The sequence below is a fragment of the Arachis hypogaea genome, chromosome 16 (assembly GCF_003086295.3).
Source record: "Arachis hypogaea cultivar Tifrunner chromosome 16, arahy.Tifrunner.gnm2.J5K5, whole genome shotgun sequence".
NCBI lineage: Eukaryota > Viridiplantae > Streptophyta > Magnoliopsida > Fabales > Fabaceae > Arachis > Arachis hypogaea.
In genome coordinates this window covers 15,149,010-15,165,710 of record NC_092051.1, presented here as the reverse complement: position 1 = coordinate 15,165,710, position 16,701 = coordinate 15,149,010, and the positions used below count along the sequence as shown (strand labels likewise).

Below are 16,701 nucleotides of genomic sequence, written 5' to 3'. Positions count from 1 at the left end.
GAAACAAAAAAGAACTCCAAAGAATATATACAAATTTTAGGAAAAATTTTAAGTGTACGGAGACTGGTATTTTAGTTGTTTTAACCGTTAATTTTAATTAATATATATTATATATTTTTTATAATTTAGATCAACGATTAAAACAACTAGAACACCAGTATTCTCGACACCTGAAACTCTTCCCAAACTTTAAACTTAAATGCCCAAAAAGCCCCTTAATTACATCTCTTTTAAGAAAAAAAAAAAAAGGCAAAACTTGAATGAGACGGTCGAAACTCGGAACTCCATGGCGTTTGTTCAAAACTGGTAGGTGCTTCTCAGTCTCAGGTCAGATTTCAGGCCGATGTTTTAATCTTTCTCTGTTCTTCTTTCTGTACATAAATTGGGGAATTCATTATTTGCTCTATGGCACTAAAGCTCCAATCTTTAGCATATTCAACTCGAATCCTCAGATGGGTTTCTCGAAGTGCTTCGATTTCTTCAACCTCATGCCCCCGTCATGTTGAAGATCTTACCGAAAGCATTGCAACCTCCAATGATTCATCTGAGTTTCATCAAAATATTAACTTTTTGAGGAATAAACTTATGCCCGATAACTTGATCCGGGTTTTGAACCGTACTAGTGATTTGGATTCTGCGGTGAAGACATTCAAATGGGCTTCTACGCAGAAGAGGTTCCGCCACAGTTCCCATACATATTTTGGGATCATTTGGAAATTGGGTATGGCTGGGAATGTTCAAAAGATGGGGGCTTTATGTCAAAGCATGCTAAAGGATTGGTGCCCTGATGCGGAAGAAGCTCTTCTAGCATTGATTCATACCTTTGTGAAACATCATAGGATTAATGAAGCTATGGAAGTGTTTAGGAACTTGAAGAATTCGGGTGTATATAAGCCCCCAGTAGAAGTTTTCAATGTTTTGCTGGGAGCCCTAGTGGAAGAAAGTGGAGATTTTCAAAATGCCTTGTTTGTTTATAAGGAGTTGGTGAAGACAGGAATCCTACCAACGGTACATACTTTGAATTATTTGTTGGAGGCACTGTTCATGAATAATCAGGTTGAATTGGCCTTGAATCAATTTAGGAGGATGGGGAATAAAGGATGTTGTCCAAATAGTAAGACGTTTGAAATTCTTGTGAAGGGCCTAGTTGCGAAAAATCGAGTGGATGAGGCTATTTCTGTTATGGGGGAAATCTTTGAACAAAAATATCAGCTTGATATGAGTTTCTATTCCTTTTCCATACCTCTTTTGTGCAATGAAAATAAAGTAGAGATGGGAGTAAGGTTATTTGAAATGATGAAAGCTTCTGATGTTAAGCCAGATTCATTAATTTATGGGGATCTGGTGAGGTGTTTGTGCAGAAATCTCCATTTAGATTCTGCTATATGCCTTATAAATGGTATGATAGAAAGTGATATCTCACCCAGTGATGATGATTTTGTTGATCTGGTTAATTGCTTTTGTGAGTTGGGAAAAGTAAGTGAGGCTATAATGTTTTTAGAAGATAAACAAGTCCTCGAAACTGCTCCTTACAATGCATTGCTTGAAGGTTGCTGCAATGCCGGTAATATTCTGGATGCATATTTCCTGCTTGATTCAATGTTTGAGAGGAATATAGCTGATTGTCATTCTTGGAGCATCCTCGTTAGATGCCTTTGTGAAAAGGAAAACATCGGGAAGGCAATTGAACTTCTTGGAAAAATGTTGAAGTTACGAGTTCATCTTGATGTCGAAACATATTCTGCTCTTATACTTGGCTACTGCAGAGTGGGCAAGTATGAAGATGCATTTGGACTTTTTCGTCGAACTCGTGCCAAATGCTGGCTTTTGGATAGTACATCTTATTCTGAACTACTTGCAGGCCTCTGTGACATAAAAAATTCTGAAGCGGCTGTTGAAGTTTTCTACCACATGGCCTTGAACAGATGCTCTCTTCATCCTTCGTCCTACTGTAAGTTGATAAAATGTTTATGTGATGAATGCCAGGTCAATAAAGCTATAAATCTGTGGCAGTTGGCTTCTTGCTGTGGTACATCTTGCTGTATTGACGCGCACACTACAATCATGCGTGAGTTGTCTAAATCCGGGAAGGCAAAAGACCTGTTGGTGGTCCTTTCACAAATGTTAGTAGCGGGCTGCAATCTTGATGCAGAAACATATTGCATCCTCATTCATACCATGAGTAAACAGAATCAAGTGAAGAAATGCGTGTTGTTTTTCAATATGATGATAAATGAAGGCATAGTACCTGATCCAGGTAAACTATTTGATCAGCTGTCATTCATAGCCAATCATTCCCAGTTATGTATGATATCCAGTGCTATTGATAAGCTTCTTTCCGAATCTGACATTTTGAATTCGGCAATGTTTGGCTTATTGATAACCGGCCTGTGGAAAGAGGGTAAGAAACATGAGGCACGGAGGTTACTGGACCTAATGTTAGAAAAGGGTTGGCTTCCTGATGCTACCACTCATAAATTGTTGATCGGATCTGATGCTAGAGAAACGAGGAGTCAGGATATATTATCGATTGATAATTCTGCCGCTCAAGATACTGTTAGCAATATACTTGCAGAAGGGCTTGGAGAGACATGAAACACCAGCATTCCATGTACCGAGAGTTTTCATGCTAGTTCCATAATTGGTGCTGCTATGCATTAAGAGTCGTCTATTCGGTATTCTGCAACTAGAGTTGCAGCGCCAAGACAATTTTAAAATCAGAGATGCTGCTGTTCAGATGTCAGCTTCATTCAAATCTATTTGCCATGCTTGGTAAGACTTACATTATCAAATGACTCATGTAACCTGGATAAAACTAAAATTACAGGACATTTTACCATTTTTTACATTATAGACACCATGTTTTGGGTGCAAGCATCTATCTTACTTATAATGGGGTGAAATAAAACGGATCTTAGAGACAACTTTAAACTTCGGTTATTCTATATTATGTATTTGCTGCAAAGAGGGATAAGACTTTAGATTCTTTGTTTTTGTTAATGTAGATACACACAGGTTTTGTGAATTGAGGTTTTCTTATTTTGTTGATTGCAGAAGCCTACAAATCCCACTGATCTTGGTTGACAAAACTATTAACTGCTGCTATAATGGAGGATGACTTGTCATGGTTTCTGACACTGTATTTTGGCATACTGCTGCAACTTTTGCTCCAGTCTATATTTCTCATTTTCGGAGAAGGAAATGAACAGAGAAGCCAAAAAGACCTGCGGCTTAGATGCTTCGGACAGTTCATAGGAATCCAAAGCATGCAGGGACATGATCCCGTTGACTGTGTGATAAAATTAAGTGTGGGATGAAAACTATATGCACGGAGAGGAACGATGTTTGCTACCAGCGTTAATAATACCTTCAACAAATGTTGCATTCTTTGTTTTTGACCAGAAATACTCCTAGCACGCGCTTAAAAGTGAGAAGTGGTACAAGGGAGAGACTCTGATACTGTGGTTCAGTTGAAAAACCATTGTAATCGCTCGACATTCTTTTGATTCAATTTTTAAGAGGGCAAAAGAAAAGTTTGTAGCCTTGTGCCTGTCATGTGCACAAAGTCTACTAAGTTATTTTCTTTATTTATGAAAAGGTATATCCACTCAGATGCATTCTTTTTTATTACTCATTTGTTGTCATTTGCTGCAAAATAGGATCATACAAACTCACCAGCTTCCTTTTAGTAAAATCAAACAGAACAAATTAGAAAAACTATATATTCTGAAGAACGAAAGAATAGAGTAGAATGTTAAATATCAGAAAATGAGCATAGCATAATTACAGAAGGGCAATTTCCAAATCAATAGAATTACATAATCACAAAAGCATGGAATGAAAACTTTACACAAAGTCAATTATGTTCCCACTTGTCACATGATCAAAATCCAGATTCTAACTACAAAATAGTCAGCTAAAAATAACCAATTTTGGGTTAAAAAACTAGCAGAATTCATCTCAATATTCAATTGATTCATTAATTAACAAATGGAACTCAACCCAATTAGGTTTAGCCAAAGCCAACACCATGAATCAATCAATTATCTACCACCGTTATTGCTCTGTACACGCTCCAATTTCACATCCTCACTCGTTCCAGTTGCGGTTGCGATCCCATTGTTACCTCCGAAACCATTCTTGTTATCAGATAACCCATTACCATTCGCATTCACACTCACAGGGTTCGTAACCTTGTGAATCCCGAGATTCCTCGACCCAGAAACCCCGGCGGTGGCGGCCCGCTTGGCGTTTTCGACGGCGGAGAGGTGATCGAGGGCGTCCTTGGCCTTCTTCCTGGCGGCGGCGGACTCACGGACGGAGCGATCGGCCTTGACGCGGGCGAAAGAGTGGTAACGGTTGAGGGAGGAGCTGGCGATCTTGGAGGCGCAGAGGAGGACGGAAGCAAGTTTGGTATCAAGATTGTGAGGAGGGGCAGAATGGTCAACTTGGAAGAAAGAGTAGGAAGAAGGGGAGGGAGTGGAGCATGGAGGGCAGAGGAAGGTGGAGGCGGATGGGGGAGGGGAGGGGAGGCAGCGGACGTGGGTGAGGGAGGAGCACTTGACGCAGGAGAGGAAGCGGTTAGGGGCGGCAGAGGAGGTGGAGAGAGGGTGGTCGAAGAACTCGAAGCAGGAAGGGCAGAAGGAAGAGGGGTGGAGGCGGAGGACGCAGGAGGTGCAGAGGTGGCGCTCGGTGTTGCGGAGGTGGACGTAGTGGAAGAACCAACGGCTGGTGACGCCGCAGTTGGTGCAGGTGGAGGGCGTGGCCGGCGCGTGGAGGTACATGTCCAGAGAGAGTGAGTGAATTGTGATTTTAGGGTTAGGGTTTTACAGAAAGGAATTAACCAATTCAGAGAGAAAAGGGGGGAAGAAGGAGGTGCTTGAAGTGAGTGTGGACTGTGGTGTGGTGTATGGGACTCTGGCGGTTTCCAAAGGATCTCTCTCTCCCTCACTCGCTCACTAGTCACTAGTGATTCTCTCTCTCCCTCTCCTTCTCCACTACTCACCACTTGGTCTGTTTTGTTTGATCCGGTTGTTACGCCATTGGGCCATGGGTCAAATCTCTTCAGCATATTTGGAATCATCAATCAAGGAAATTTTCAAAAATATTACTACTACTATTAATTTCAAGAATACTTTTTAGAACGAGATTTTTGCTAGAATTTATTAATAGCTTTAATAATAAAAGGTATTTATTGGAAAGTTAAAAGAAATTTGAAATTTTCTAATTTTCTATTCATGTATAGTACATTTATTCAAAAATAGAAAATTTTTCAATTGAAATAACCTTGTTAGGAAACCCAGCAAAAACTTTCAATTTTAGTATATTATATTGTGAAAAAAAAATCATTTTTAAAAATTAAAGTTTTATTAACGAGTATTCCATAAAAAATGTAATTTGTATAGAGAATTTTGTCCATAAATAATTACTCGAATAATACTAACATTAATCAATTTATTTTCTTAACCATAACCTTATCATTGAGGAGGAGAGACAATCTTGAGAAATAATAAACAAAGAGAGCAATTTTATCAATAAAATAAAATTTTAAAAGAAATCAATGTGTACCGAAATTACTAAATTGAATATTATTAGTTTTATAATTAATGTATATATTTAAAATAAGTAAAGCATAAATCAGGCCAGGCAACTTACGTCAAATTTAGCTTTGCTGTTATTTGCATATGGTGGTGCAATTGTAGTGAAAGGATTAGGAAATTAGGATCAACATGACCTACGATCAAATCCCCACAGCTTCATCAATGGTGGAGAAATGAACATGGCATGGTAGATATACAGTGGAAAAATTGGCATTGAGCTAAACTTAAAACTTCAATTGGCATAGTGAAGGTCAAAAGCATCAAACCATCTGAGAATCAGGATTATATTTACAATGATCAATACATGACCTCATCAACATTGAAGTTAATCCCCAGGGAACGATGCAGCAAAGCAAAGATGAACATTTTCTGCAGTTTCTCTACACAACCTGGAGTTCATGGTACCGAAACCATTACAACAAATCCAGCTCGTGAGCAGCCGCAGAACCATCCAGTTTTATTCGTCATAAAACTACTTTGAAGCTTTTACTAACTGCAAATAAGCAGCATATTGCTCTAAATAAGAAACAAGTAGAATCATAACAAATCCCCTAAACCCTAATGGTATGTATGTAAGTAGTTATGAATGTATTATGATTTTCGGGTGAAAAGGAAGGAAGTGAAGGTTTGAAGAATCAAATGATCTATAAGATTTAGACCCTAAACCATTACCTTCCATTCCTTTCCCTTGAAAATAAAAACTTGCAAACAAACCCCATCTGAATGACAAATGTTGTATGCAGATAAACATAATAAATTGCATGAACTTTTCCAGACAGTTTTAAATGAATCTGCTCTCTTTATTAAAATCTCCTCTATATAGTGTGTCAGCAGTGTCATAATTGAACTTCTTGGTATTTTCTTTAATTATACACAAGAAAAGTTAAAAACATAGAATAGTAGCTCTTTTCAGTAATGCTTCCCCAAGACAAGCATTCCTGTTTAAGAACTGGTTTCAATAGATAAGTACACAGCAGAAATTATCTATGGTAAATTTAATCATTCTGCAGAGTAAATTCTCAATATTCAATCCGAACAACCATATATATAATGAAAAATTCTGAAAATGAAAGATCAATCGTTTGATTGTTGCCCTACAAATTAAATATATACACAAAATTTGTCTCCTTTACTTTGAGAGGGAGGAAATAGGGTTAATCTATGGCATTTTTGAAGACTGACATAGAAAAACATCAGTGAAATTTGGTAACACGATTAGATTCATAAGGTATTCAAATTTAATAATCTACCTACACAATGGCTAATGAGAGAAATTAGTAACTGCCGTTAATTTCCTATTACTGGATAAAAAATAGAGGAATGCTAGAGGGTCATCAGTTAGCTATCAATGTTTAAAAGTATGGGATAAAACATGTTGTTTGATTACTAGACTAAAAGAACTAGACGAAAGGCATTGAGTTGATAGCTAAATGATAGCCAAAAACAATAAATTCTGATGGTCCCCTAACATTTCTCTAGAAAATAATGTAAATCTATGATGTCTCTAATGCTTAACAGGCAGCGTTCAAACATATAAACTATAAGGAAGCATGAGCTCAGCTTTGATGCTGCAATGCTGTCAAAATTAAACATTAGTGATTCAAAAACCGTTAGACTCAGCGGATTTCATCATCTGCTAAATGAGCCAGCAGCATCAGAATTATACATCCAATGCAACTTCAAAATTTGCAACCATTTATTAACAAAAAATGAATGTATTGTTTAAAGCAAAGCAGAGGAGCACACCTCTTTAGCCTGAAAGGAGAGCACAGGTAAAACCATTATTGACAAGTTGGTTAACTGCATCCCTGAACTTGTGATAGTCATCAACTTTGTTGTAGACTTGATGAGAAATCCGGGCATATCCAGTTACACACCCGACTTCGCCATCTCTCGGCGGCCGATAGTATATAGGGACTTCAACCCCAAACTGTTCCCTTAAATGCACCCTTAACCCAAGAGCATCATCATCACAAGCAATCCCCAAAGAAGTAGGCAAACCCACCATGATCATGCTACCGCACATATCCGGAGGACTCCCAAGGTGCGTCCCCCATGATTGGGCAAGCATTTCCCCCATCTCCACAACAGCATCATGGTTCCTCTTCTTGATCCCTTCGATTCCCCCTTGGAACCGATTCACGAATTCCAAAGCAGCAGGAACCACCAATTGGGCACTATAGTCCCTGGTCCCAATCCAAGCACTCTCCACAGCCAAGCCATTGCCGTATTCATGAGACACCACAGGGTGGTGCAATTCAGAACCCCCCTTAGGGATTTTCCTTGTATACAAAAACGCAATGGAAGGAGGGCAAAAGAACCACTTATGCAAATTGCTGGTATAAAAATCAGCACCAATCTCTTCCATATCAACATCAACACACCCAATTGAATGTGCAGCATCAATAAAAACCTTTTCAACCCCTTCCTCCCTACAAATCTGAACCAATTCCTTCACCGGAATCACCACACACGGCATCGAAGTAACGTGATCTATAACGGCTAACCTGATCCTCTTTCCCTCACTCTTTCCTCTCTCCAATGCTTTTCTAAACTCTCTAACGATTTCTTCGTTGGAAGCGACGGGGAAAGGGAGGGGTACCTCGATGACGTGGCCTCCGGCGCGGGTGACGTAGGCCTCCATGGACTTTTTGACGGCGCCGTAAGCGTAATGGAGCATGAGGACAACGTCGCCCTTCTGGAAGGTTCCTTCGTGGAAGGACCAAGCGGTGTGCTGGAGGACGATGGCGGCGGCGGTGGTGGCGTTGTCGACGATGGAGATCTCATCGACGTGTTTGGCGTTGACGAGGTCCTTGATAATGGTGCGGGATTGGAGGATCCCTTTCTTGAGTTCGTTGAAGTAGAAGTTGTCGGGCTGGCGGAGGTAGTGGAGCTGGGAGCGGTGCTGGGCGGCGATGACGGAGGCGGGACAGCAGCCGAAGCTGCCGTTGTTGATGCGGGCGACGGAGGGGTCGTGGTGGGAGAATTCCTCGTGAATCTCGGCGGGAGTGATGAAGGATGATGATAAGAGCTTAGGCTTCTTGGATGGTTGGGAAATGGTGGAGGCGCCGTTGAGGTGGTGAGTGTGGATGTGGTTGTGATTGTTGGTGGTGGGAGAATCCATTGGTGGAGAGAGGGTAGGGTTTTGGAGATGAGAAGTGACAGTAGAATAGGAACACCACCATATGCGTGAAGAAAGATATTAGAGAAGAACGTGATGAGTCAGAGATTACCCAGTTATTATTCTTCTTTTATTATTGTTTCTCCATTAATAATTTTGGCGGGTCCTGACTCACGTGACATCGCGCGTGTGTCGACTGTTGCTTGTTCTTGTTTCTGATCATTCCAATTGCAAGCTCGAGCTATGCCATGCGTTATGCGTAGGAAATGTGATCATCTACGTGGAAGTGTGGAACTCAACTCGCAAAATTACTTCAACATCAACACGGCAGCTATGTTGAGTTCATCTGGAACACTTACTACGCCTAAATGCATGCATCAACACAACACTTTGGTTACATGCTAAAAACTATGCATTCATTTGTTTTATCATTATTAGATTAGATACTCAAATGAACGTAGACTTTCGAACACTTTTGAAATTTATTTTTCATGTCAGCATCAGATTTTTTTTTTAAAATTATATATCATATCACTAATTTTATTAAAATATTCTTATAACTTAATAAAAATAAAAATGATTTTTTTATTTAATTTAAAAAAAAAAAAAACTTAAATACCCTTTTTTATATATTAGACAAAAATTACCCTTTTAGATTAATCATTTAATTTTACCGTTTTAAAATTTAAATAATCTAAAAAATAAAAACAAAAACACATTTAATAAAATTATTTGTCTCTCCATAAATCTTAATAATCATTCATACCAAAAAAATTAAACAAATCTAAAAAATACTAAAAAAAATTATTTGTTCTTTGATTTGCTGGGTTTCTCACATATCCCTTCCCTTCATATCACTTTGTATCTCCCTCTCTTCTCTTCAATCTCTTCCCTTCATATCACTTTGTATCTCCCTCTCTTCTCTTCAATCTCGCCTCTCCTCTCTGGTAAAGAAGACAAAGAAGCTTCTTCCTCCACAGTGGCCTGCCAATTGCAACAATTAACGAATCAACAACTAATCATTAAAAGCATGCATGACATTTTGAATTGGAGCTTCTGATTAATAGACTAAGATAAACCAAGTATAAACTAGTCTACTTGTATAATCCACTATGTTCTCACATCTTTGATTTCTCCTTTCTTATTATTTTGCATTTTCATCTGAATCAATTGAGACCACTTAAATATTTAACCTGCTTCAAAATCTAATCCTCCATTAGCAGAGTATGCATACCAAGTAAGATTTAGTTATATATTTTTTCAGCCGAAAGAAATAAAGCAATATGAGATAATAAGATATTACTCCTTTTTGCTAGGCTTCTTTTCATCGGAGATAGTGGCTAAGATAAGTTGTGAAAGTTTTATTTGCTTAAACTTGATAATTACTCGTAATTTCTTTTCTTTTTTGGTCCTTGACAGCACATAATTCCAAATTGAGAGCAATAACTACCAAAGACAAAGCTGCATAGTATGGAGATAAGTGTTCTCATATAACTTCCAAGAACAAAAACTCCAACTTTCCTAATAATAAGAAAGGGCAATAGCGTTGGAAACACAACAGAGCATAATAATTAAGTAAAACACTGCCCGAACTTAAATCCCAACATTGTTTATCAAGCACAAAGGAAAGCTTGAGAACTTAAAGTAGGATGCTGTAAAATACTAACTCTCATATAACTGGGGAAATATCTACAGCTTTAATCATTGCTCAAAAACAGTCACCAATTCATCACAACATATGATTAGGCAAGCTAAGAACTTCTTTCTAGAAGAATCAACAAGCCCCTATAGTTAGTTAGTTAGTTAGTGTGTGTGTGTGTGTGTGTGTGTGTGAAGAGGGAAAAGAGGAAAAGGAAACAATTTGAAGAGTGACCTATTCCATTTTGCTGATTTTCACTTTTAACTACGCTTTTCTGAGTCAGATAGCATGGCATGGCCCTGTTACACCCGAAGAACTAGAGTAATAAATCACTCAAAGCTAATATCTCTTCAGCAGCATCAAGAAAGCATGCTCTTGTTATTGATCATCTTCCCTACAGCATGCTTCTGGCAACCTGAAGCTTAAACAAAACATTGCCTGCAAAGTAAACAGAAAAAGACCATGAATACAGATATTTTATAGTTTCTACAAACACAAATCAAATAGAAGAATAGCAGTGATCTATAGTACTGAATACTGATACCTTGTTTGGAGCTACATCCCTAACCCGATCAAATATTGGTTCTTGTATACAGGCACTCAAAGCAGACTCTACCACCTGCGAAATTAAGTTCAAAATTAACTGTCTAAGTGAAGTAAGAGTTTGATCAGTGTCCACTGAACTTCTTACAAAATCCAGGCTCCTAAGCCACCCGAATGGGCAAAACAAATACCACAAGTCAGTGAAATCATTGATATTCTTACCAAACATAGGAAAAAGAAAATGGGAAATACCATTAGTAGAAGGAACTCACAGCTATTATCGTCTCTGGAGTTTCAGTTGCTCTAATGAAGCAATAGCAGTGGACCCATGGTAGATTTCCTTTCCAATATTTCCTCTGGATTAATCCCCTAAATACATCTGGCAGAACATTTTTTTTAAGTCAGATATCTGCCAATAAATCTCAAAGATAATGAGAGTTTTTTGCAAAGCAAAGAATGAGTTACGAAACTCCTAGCATAGGAAGACAACAAGAGTCTTGCACGAAAGTTCCTTTAAAAAAATAAGTTACATTATGTCCAACGACATCACTCCATCTGTACCTAGAAACTGAACAGCTGATGCTGGTAGGTTCATTATTACGTGGTCAATATGCTCCCAAGTTTTTGTGTCAGTGAACTCGGAACCTCTCATTCTCTTGTTTTGGCTTCCTCTTTTCCCACTACCTTCAAAGCTATCAGTTCCATGAGTCTTTCCATTCTCTGTAAACAAAAACAACTTTATCAGGCTTTAATTTCAATCTTACAGAGTATTTTGAATACTTTGTTTCTCACTAAGAAAGGGCACTGTTCAACAAGGTTAAATTTCTTTATTTCCAGAACAGAAATTGCAGAATTATTTTGAGACTATAAGATCAGGTAGCCACTGTACTAGTGATATCCTGGGGTGTCACAGTGGTATCAAGAATACCTTCATGGGAACTACTAGAAGATCTCTTAGCAGAAGTTACAGATGTATCATCATGCTTTGATGAACATTCTACATCCTCTAAACTGTTGTTATTGTGATCTCCTATGCCCTTTCTATCAACTGCAAGAAAAATATCAGTGTTAGGTAACATGTTAAGATATCAAACCAGTATTTGCAGTTATATCCTGTAAAGATATTACCAATTAGCAAGGCAGTTTCTACACTTGTTTCAACATCATCTTTTGTGTTGCATGACTCACATGTATTCAGACTTGGAACATTACATTCTAATTTAACCTCAGAAGTTGGCACCTCCATCAGCTGGGAGATGAATTTTCTAGCATCTGTGTTGTATGCATATATGCGATCTTCGACCTTGTTGACTTTAGCATTGATCCTCAGATAGTGAATGCTATCTGGATTCAAATCATTTGCATAGACTAGGCATCCTTTTTGGGCTGCAGGAATTGCAAAAGGACCTATACCCGCAAACATATCGCAAATGATCTCTCCAGGTTGGAACAGAGAAACCAATCTTTTATGTTCATGTTCCAATCTAGAATTCCAATAAACCAAACTGTAATCAAGCTTAAAAGTGGCACCATATTGCTTCACTTCTGTAACCATATCATGTTCTCCTGCTAAAACTTCAAATTCTGGAACACGAAATTCATTTGTAATAGTTCCCACTTTATTAACAACGGTTTTGATTCTTGGATAGTTTTTCTGCATAAATAGCTAAAACATGAACAATAATAGGAGAAATATGTATAAATAAAACAATATGCTTGACACTATAAAGACCGAGTTTGTGGATGAATAACTGAATGGACGTCTATGTCACAAAGGCCATGCCATTCAAACATACAAACAGACATTATTGTATTATCCATTGTTGGTAAAAATAAAAATTCAGTTTGCTTCATATAAGCATGAAGCAACACAGAGATATGAAGACAGCAGCAATAAAATAAGGCCATCACATCCAATAGAACAGAGGATTCAAAGCCTACTTTTCAAAATAGAAAAATGTTACCTAGAAAGGATGCATCATAAATTTCATAACTTTGATACTGCAGCAAGCATTATGTTCATATACCTAAACAAAAGTATCTAACAAAAGTGCTATTCCCAAAGAAGATGAAAAGGGCAGAAGTATCTAACAATTAAGTGTAACTATTTCATCTAGTGGATGTAAATAGAAAAAGTAACTGAAAAGTAAAAGCTAAAACTAAAGCCGGAAGTAAGAAAACATACATCAAAAATAACCTTTGCAATAACATCTTTGTAGGGAAGTAATTCCTCGTGTAAGTTTAAATGGGCAATTTGACCTGCATTAGTAGGACAAATGTTAGCTTAGCATTAGTGACTGACCAACTAATAAAATTTAAGAAGTTACAACCCCACCCTGAAAGAATAAATGTTTAACAACTAAAAAAGAATATGCTTTTAGCTCATTTCAAAGAACATGCAAAATTGGATGGATATACACACATCAAAGAACAGTAGAATCAGAATCAGAATCATTATAGTAATATAGCCATACAAGAAGATACCAGGGAAAAAAATGAAATAAATACTTAACTATTGTTTCAAAGGATGAGGGAACCTCAAATCCAGCAGGCAGTATCTGCTTAAGCACGTGATCTATCAACAAAGATATTTGTCAGGTGGTCATAAACATGAGCAGGAAGAAAGAAAGGGGCAACATATAAAACAATTCAATCATTACAAAGAGAGCATCGTATGAATGCTGATCCTGTGAAAACATTACCTAGCATAAATGTAAAAGTGCATGTTTTTCAGAAATCAGATCGGAAAGGAAAGAATTGGTCCATGCAAACTTGGTATGCCAATACTTAAGAGATGATATTTGATAGCGAATTTGAAGTACAAAAAATTTTAATTGTTTAATATCTGATTAATGTAGTCCTAATAAAGAGTTTTTTGAACCATGGCCCATGTAATAATTGCCATAGCCTATGCAGCATGCTTCAAGAGAACAGTGGCACTCACCAGCACTCCAATATGAATACCCTAATGTTAATGAGTAAGGCACAACTTCAATCTCACACAAGCCCTTAAGCTCATCGAGTTTTTCCTTCGGAATATCGGATAAATCTGCTCCACATCCAAATCAAGTCAGCAATAAGAAGTTCACCAAAATTCATTATTAGATAGTGCAAAACAAATACAATTCATAATCATTTTTCATGAACACAAATTATATATATTCACAAGCTCATACCTAAACATCAGTGCAGAATTTCAACTCATTCATTGCCTAAAACATAGATTCATACCTTGGTTCTGAACTTTCTCGGAGAGAATAATGTAACGGTTTTTACGAGATGTCAGGTCCTCAGTGATGGGTTTAACCCGGGGCTTATCAAGCATGTAACTGCACAATCACAACGAACCAAACTCAAATTCTAATTTGGAATATAAAAAAGCTGCAAAACGTACAAATACACAAACACAAAAAACACACACACACACACACAAATGAAGAGACAGAGAGAGAATTGGGGGAATACCCATTGAGTATTCGAGTGGCGAGTTTGCAATGTTGGCAAGGAATTCGAAGCACCCAAAGCTTCAAGTGGACATCAAACTCACTCTCATCCAACAACATCATGCAGTTCCAAGATTAAGCTTGATGAATATAAGTGGTAGAATAAAATCAAGCTTTATCTAAAGACAGAAACACCAGACTTAGACGCCCTAATAAAATTATTGCACCAAACACCCTCGTTGCCCATTAACAATGAGAGATTAAATAGGACAGGATGAAAAGAACAACATAACCAAGGTTCTGAAAACCGAACCGGTCATTGAACCGTTCTAGTTACTGGTTTATTTGTCCAACCGGTTCAACCGTAGTTCAACCGAAATAACCGCATTTATAATAAAATAATAAATAAAATAACTAACAGCAAGGTTCCCATATTAACTAACAACAATTATTCAAAATTTGTTACAATAAAGAATAAAACCATAGAAAGATGTATTATCTTCTACATTCCAATCAAAGGAAATACCTAATATGTTTTTTTTTCCAAAGTAAAAAATAGAAAATAAATTAGAGAAAGAGCGAGAGACTATTCCACGCCACCGTTTCACAGTAACTTCACAACTGTTTTGTTTGCAAAACAAGGTCATTTACAACATGAACTAATACTAGAAAGAAAATGAAAGCTTTCATAGCCAACTAGACAGAATTGCTTGCATATTTAGAAAAGAGTAATCACCCAAATTTTGGTTCAAAAGAAACAATTTGGTTTTCAAAAGTATATACATTGTTCTATCTGACATATCTCTAAAAGAAAAGAAACGAATAAACTACTCTACTTACTAGTTACTACCATATGTCACAAAATTTGATGCCTTCTATCTACCAATATGCAACAATAACTAACAAAGGCTATGGGATCAAAGGCATACAGATCACTACGACTTAGTGAGGAATATGAAAGAATATATTCACACATCAACAAACAAAATTTCGACATTCAATTTAAAAAAGAAACTGAAAAGTTAATTTCTAAAGTGGGTCACAAGATTTACATCCATAATCATCACAGGGCCAACCTTAGAGAGAAGGTCCAAGCATGGTGGTAGAATCTCTTTGGAAGCAGGGATTGAGCCATACTAAACCAATAGGAGCAGTTTTAACATGGTAGGTTTAACATGGCAGGAGCAGTTTTAGCATGGCAGGTTTTCATCTTCCACTCAATGAACAATTTATTAAATCAACAACAGCAAAACACAATATAACAATCAAAAGGTCAAGAACAACACCAAAATAATAATTTATCAAATTAACAAATTAAGAAAAAGATCAATTAAAACTGAATCAAAATAACAAGAACAATTAAAATTTTAAACTACAGCAAACCAACAACAAAATAAGAACTAGAAAAACATACTAATAATGAAAACAACAATAAAATAAAACAATAACTGAATAATTAATACAAGAAAGAATAAGAAGAAGGAAAAAAAATCACCCTAGGATGGAGCAGTCCTGGAATTCAAACAGTACAGGGAGAGGGAGGGGCTTTAAAACGCGACAGAAATGGCTGAACGGAGGCTGAACAACGGCGGAACGGTGGCTGAAAGGCGGCGGAACAGAGGCTCGAACACGCGGCGTAGAGGGCTGAGCAGAGGGCTAAGCAGCTCGAACAAGGCAGAGCAAGAGTTGGCCAAAAAGGGCAGAACAAGGGTTGGCCAAAAAACAGAGGCAGAAGCTTGAACAAAAACGAGGCTGCCGCGCGGCGAACAAGGGCGACGTTGAGCCGAAGCTGTAGCAATGCGGACGGCGGCGGTGGCTGGACGTTGAAGAACGGCGACGAGATGGAGGGCTGCTTCGGTGCTTCCTCCAAGCTGCGTTCGAGTTCTCTTCTCTGCCGGAAGCTCGAGGTGGAGACTGGAGACGTGAGAACTGACTACTGAGAGCGAGAGGTGAGAGTGGAGGGCTGGAGGATCGATAGTGGGTCAGAGGGGTGAGTGGGTCTGTGGGTGACTCATTGACTAGGGTTCCTTTCAGCTGCTGAAAGGAAAACGCAGCGTTTTTTTGCCAAATTTCAAAAACCGACTGGGTCACGGTTCGATTCAACAGTCTAGTTTCTGGCCGGTTTGGCGATCCAACTTCAATTTTTAAATTTGATGGTTTTGTCTTCTGTCCAAACCGTGTTTGCCAACAGTTTTTGTTTCGATCGGTTCAAACCAATTTTCAAAATATTGAACATAACAGATAGGGACACATTGTGCACCTTTCACAGCGAGAACAAAAGAGGCTCTTGCAACAGCGGTGGCGACGCTATGACTCTGCAAAAACGAAGAAGAATAACGGACTAACTGTAGAGAC

The 16,701-nt window shown here is 38.0% G+C and overlaps 3 protein-coding genes across 13 annotated transcripts; 1 reads left to right on the top strand and 2 right to left on the bottom strand.

Moving 5' to 3' along the window:
• The first annotated feature begins 221 nt into the window (after positions 1 to 221).
• Positions 222 to 3,627, top strand: LOC112756735 (uncharacterized). 2 transcript variants are annotated; one of them, XM_029293602.2, is made up of 3 exons: positions 239 to 2,257; positions 2,399 to 2,772; positions 3,055 to 3,627. In XM_029293602.2, the coding sequence occupies exons 1-2, from the start codon at positions 406 to 408 to the stop codon at positions 2,593 to 2,595; spliced, it is 2,049 nt and encodes a 682-aa protein (XP_029149435.1). In that variant the 5' UTR covers positions 239 to 405; the 3' UTR covers positions 2,596 to 2,772; positions 3,055 to 3,627. The 2 variants fall into 2 exon arrangements, with proteins under 2 accessions (XP_025661143.1, XP_029149435.1); XM_025805358.3 differs by having other exon boundaries at positions 222 to 2,772.
• Positions 3,628 to 3,797: 170 nt separating this feature from the next.
• Positions 3,798 to 9,249, bottom strand: LOC112757987 (probable L-cysteine desulfhydrase, chloroplastic). Of its 2 annotated transcripts, XR_011873935.1 has the most exons (3): positions 7,347 to 9,249; positions 5,656 to 6,093; positions 3,798 to 5,062 (listed from the first exon to the last, which is right to left on the bottom strand). XR_011873935.1 is itself a non-coding variant. In XM_025806538.3 (2 exons), exon 1 carries the CDS (start codon positions 8,722 to 8,724, stop codon positions 7,351 to 7,353), a length of 1,374 nt encoding a protein of 457 aa, XP_025662323.1. In that variant the 5' UTR covers positions 8,725 to 9,249; the 3' UTR covers positions 3,798 to 6,093; positions 7,347 to 7,350. The 2 variants fall into 2 exon arrangements, 1 of the variants encoding a protein (XP_025662323.1); XM_025806538.3 differs by having other exon boundaries at positions 3,798 to 6,093.
• Positions 9,250 to 9,439: 190 nt separating this feature from the next.
• On the bottom strand, positions 9,440 to 16,405 carry LOC112757986 (tRNA (guanine(37)-N(1))-methyltransferase 2). 9 transcript variants are annotated; one of them, XR_011873928.1, is made up of 13 exons: positions 15,842 to 16,405; positions 14,369 to 14,525; positions 14,135 to 14,232; positions 13,848 to 13,952; positions 13,418 to 13,478; positions 13,089 to 13,164; positions 12,032 to 12,569; positions 11,832 to 11,951; positions 11,465 to 11,623; positions 11,176 to 11,282; positions 10,905 to 10,979; positions 10,595 to 10,798; positions 9,440 to 9,705 (listed from the first exon to the last, which is right to left on the bottom strand). XR_011873928.1 is itself a non-coding variant. In XM_072219878.1 (12 exons), the coding sequence occupies exons 2-12, from the start codon at positions 14,467 to 14,469 to the stop codon at positions 10,739 to 10,741; spliced, it is 1,500 nt and encodes a 499-aa protein (XP_072075979.1). In that variant the 5' UTR covers positions 14,470 to 14,525; positions 15,842 to 16,405; the 3' UTR covers positions 10,367 to 10,738. The 9 variants fall into 9 exon arrangements, 2 of the variants coding, with proteins under 2 accessions (XP_072075979.1, XP_072075980.1); XR_011873932.1 differs by having other exon boundaries at positions 12,032 to 12,557; XR_011873933.1 differs by having other exon boundaries at positions 12,032 to 12,557; positions 13,101 to 13,164.
• Positions 16,406 to 16,701: the final 296 nt, after the last annotated feature.